The sequence below is a fragment of the Gavialis gangeticus genome, unplaced genomic scaffold (assembly GCF_001723915.1).
Source record: "Gavialis gangeticus isolate Ggan-Ray unplaced genomic scaffold, GavGan_comp1, whole genome shotgun sequence".
Lineage (NCBI taxonomy): Eukaryota > Metazoa > Chordata > Crocodylia > Gavialidae > Gavialis > Gavialis gangeticus.
The window spans coordinates 14317728-14321419 of record NW_017729022.1 but is presented as its reverse complement, the minus strand read 5'-3'; the positions used below and the strand labels follow the sequence as shown (position 1 = coordinate 14321419).

The window sequence follows — 3692 nt, the reverse complement described above, 5'->3', positions numbered from 1 at the left end:
GCCCTGCATACCCCTAGGGACAACTCTGATCCTTATAATTACAAAAAGAAACTTTCTATATATCCTATTTTCCCTCCATAATCAGTCCCTCCCCATGCCCCCCCCCAAAAAGGGGTGCATGTCCTAAGTGGGGAAGATGTTTACTTTATTGGAAAAGAAGCATGCCTGGAGATACTGTGGATGCCATGCAGCTGTCAAGATACCTGCTGTTTGTGTCTTGCTGAGCAAATGGAAGGGGTGGGGTCCTGTGCTAACCCTTTCACAGCTGTAATCTTTGGCTAAGCACTGTAGGTTGTGCCTGAAGTAGCAAGTGAGCTAATGGTAATATCTTGATTAGGTTTGTGTTGTGGGAATAACATGCTATTTAGAGGAACTTTGTATAAAGAACTACTTACAGTAAAAAAAGAACAGTTTTACTACTGCCCTTGCAAGGGTCGGAGCCTGACTTGTGTGACAAAGTCCTTCTGGGAACACAGAGTGTCCAGGAAGTAAGGCATGTGAGAAGACCCACGTGCAGTGGCGGTGTGGTGTCCTCTGGTGGATGCCCGACTCCTGCCTCTTCTTGTCCCTTGGGTACCCTTCCCTACCACTTGTCTGCCATGCCCTGATGTTGTGGTCCTATTTGTGTCCTAGGACACTGGGTACCTTATTGCGTTTGTGGCTTTTCTCTGCCCCTGTAGCCATGCCAGTGCCTTGCAGATGGGACACGCTACTTCATCAGAGATGTCACCTGACTCCACCACAGTGGTTGGACTTCTTGGGCCTCAAAACCTTTGTAGGGGCTTTGGCCCTTTTTCTCTGCCTGGGCCCCTCTTAACCTAGGCCCACTGCACTGGACCTCGGCTTCTGGGCTTCAGCCCCAGTCTCGCCCCTTTTCTGGGCTCTGGGCCCCTGGCCCTGTTCTTGCCCCGCCCAGGCTCTGGTTCACCTCTGGCCCTAGTTGTGCCTTTCTCTTGGGCTTTGGGCTTCTTTGGCCTCATGTCTGCCCCTCTCAGACTTCAACTCTGACCCTCATGGATTCAGGCCACCTGTGTTGCTCCTCTCAGGCTCAGGCATTGGCCTTCTCAGCCTTATGTCATCAGTGTCTTACACCTGCCCCTGGCAGGACTGTAAACCCCAGTGTGCCCCTCAGACCACTCCCCTGTGACTTAAACTTTGGTATGCCCTAGGCACCCCACTGTGGCCTTCTCTTCACTCTTTTTAGCCACACCCAGTCAGTAATAGATGAGAACATAAAGAGAAGCTACTGCTTTAATGAAAACTTCCCCCTCTGGGTTAATAAACATTAGAACAGCCCCCATCCCCTGGGGCTCTCACCTCTCTGCCTTTGGAGCTCTTCAGCGCCTGCAAAAAGGTTTGCATGCAGCTGCTCTCTCTGAAGAGCTTGGCTCCCTGCAAGTCACCAGTCCTCCTCCTCTTCCTCCTAAGTGTTCAGCTTATTTACTCCAGAGTGCTGTCCTATCAGAGCCTGGTGACTCAGCAGTCCCACGGGACAGTAGTCCCCTTTGGATCTCATAGGCAGCTTGCTCTTTCCCACTGCAGCTTAGGTCTGCTGTGTGCCTCCCTTGCCTCAGCTGCCTGTCTATCTACACAGTAGGCTAACCTGCTATGTTCTTCCCCTCTTTAGTAACAGGAGCCTTTGACTCCCTGTTACAGCATCCCGTGAGACAGTCAGCATGGTTCAGAAACCATCTTTTTTCTATAATCTGCCTTCCAACAAGATGTATGATTTATTTGTGGGAGGATAGTATGTATTGTGTGTGAGAAAATATGGTAGGACTTGAGTGTTACTTAGGAATAATCACATTTAATAAGTAGCTTCTAAACTCGTATATGCCCCAAAAAACTTCAGTTCCAGTGAATATACTTTTTGGTTTAAAACATGTTTTATTTTTCCTAGAATGGTACTGTCCAGTGTGAAGCACTGATTTGCCCATTTTCTGATTGTTCACTTAATTCTGCACCTGCATACGTGGATGGCAAATGCTGTAAAGAATGCCAACGTAAGTATTATTACATTTTTGCCTGTCAAATAATGTATTTTGTAATGTGAAGGAACGACTAGTCTTTCAAAAGAGATGTCACCCGTAGAGTTGGTCATAATATGTGTGGGTTTTGGGAGGAATTATTGAAACCAAGATATATTAATGTAATGGCTGGCACTTTTTGGATTTTAGGGTTCTGAATTTTTGATAAAAGATTAAAAAAAATCAAGGGAAACAGAACATTTCTAGGATTTGGTTTATTTACCTGAAATCTTAATTTCCTATTAAAAAAAATTACCATGCTATTGCTCACCGCTGTCCTCATTGTCTTCAGTCTCGTTTCATCGGGCGAACCAACAGAAATCTGTCACCTTTCTTGTTTTGCCTACTATTTCCATCTTTTGCAATTTTAGAAAAATATCCTTTTCACAAAATTTCTACTGCACTAGAAATACTATATTTTGCATCTTGTTCTGTAATTAAAGGAACATGAAACTCTATCTTAAAAAAACCCTAAGAGACTAGCACAAGTTGATCACTTAGAGATGCTCTTCTGTAAAGGTCTGAAAAATCTGTATTGGAAACTCTATGGGGATAATTTAATGTGGCTGCTTTAGACAAGGGGTTGCTTGTGTTTTTGTGGCTCATTGCAGACTAGAGTTAGGGAGAAGAATTTTTAGATTAATCAGATTCCTGGTTGGAGTGATATAATACTTAACATTTATTATGGTACATGATGGACAGATACATTATATTTGTTTTTCCTAAAGAAGAGCTGAACACATTCTTAAGCATCATTGCATTAAAGCTGCATATATTTCTTTGGTCCGGTGTTTTTGAAGCTGTCCTGTATGTTGCTTCAGTACCCCACTGTCATGTATAATATTTTCTTACACAGTATATAGAAATGTGTGGCTAATTAGAATGACAAGTTATAAGAAGAAATTCAAGAAGACATTTTGTACTCCATTGATCTTACTCCCACAGGAGTTTATTAATATTTAATTTTGTTAGAAGTTACATAAAGACCATCCCATTTTATGAAGCCTTATTAACTTATTCAAGTAGATTAAATCTAATTGAGAGGAAATTAGAGTTCAAATGTACTTTTACTAGGAACATAACATTTCTGTGAGGATTATATGATTCGCAGGATTGATAATGGGATGTGAGGCCTGCCATTTGTAGGTCACCATTTGAATTTTGACAGTGTGCATAGAGACTGAAATTCTTTACCTGGTGACTTCACAACACAGGTGTCAAACATGCAAGCCATGGGCTGGATTTGGCCTGTAGAACTGCTTTTTTTTGGCCTGCTGAGCTACCAGCAGACCACTGTAAATTGGGGGGTATAGCAGGAGGGTGAGCAAGAATGGCCAAAATGCTGGCTTGCATCCATAGATGCTTCTCAAGCAAATCCTGGGACGTCATTCTCCTGCTGTACTTGGCCTTGGTGAGGCTGTAGCTGGAATACTGCATCCAGTTTTGGGCTCCACAATTCAAAAAGGATGTGGAGAAGCTTGAGAGAGTCCAGAGAAGAGCCACGCACCTGATCAGAGGTCAGGAAAACAGACCTTACGACAACAGGCTGAGAGCCATGGGGCTTGTTGGCCTGGAAAAGCGCAGGCTCAGGGGTGATCTGATGGCCACCTATAAGTTTATCAGGGGTGACCACCAGTTTCTGGGGGAACGTTTGTTCACCAGAGC

At 44.0% G+C, this 3692-nt stretch overlaps 1 protein-coding gene across 1 annotated transcript in view; it reads left to right on the top strand.

The window, feature by feature from the left end:
* The window catches only part of NELL2 (neural EGFL like 2), a gene marked incomplete at its 5' end in the record, with an annotated part of 388108 nt that overhangs the window by 98682 nt on the left and 285734 nt on the right, over positions 1-3692 (top strand). The window contains one exon of the mRNA XM_019515772.1: positions 1901-2003. Within this exon, the coding sequence (XP_019371317.1) occupies positions 1901-2003 (103 nt within the window). The remainder of the gene's footprint in view (positions 1-1900; positions 2004-3692) is intronic.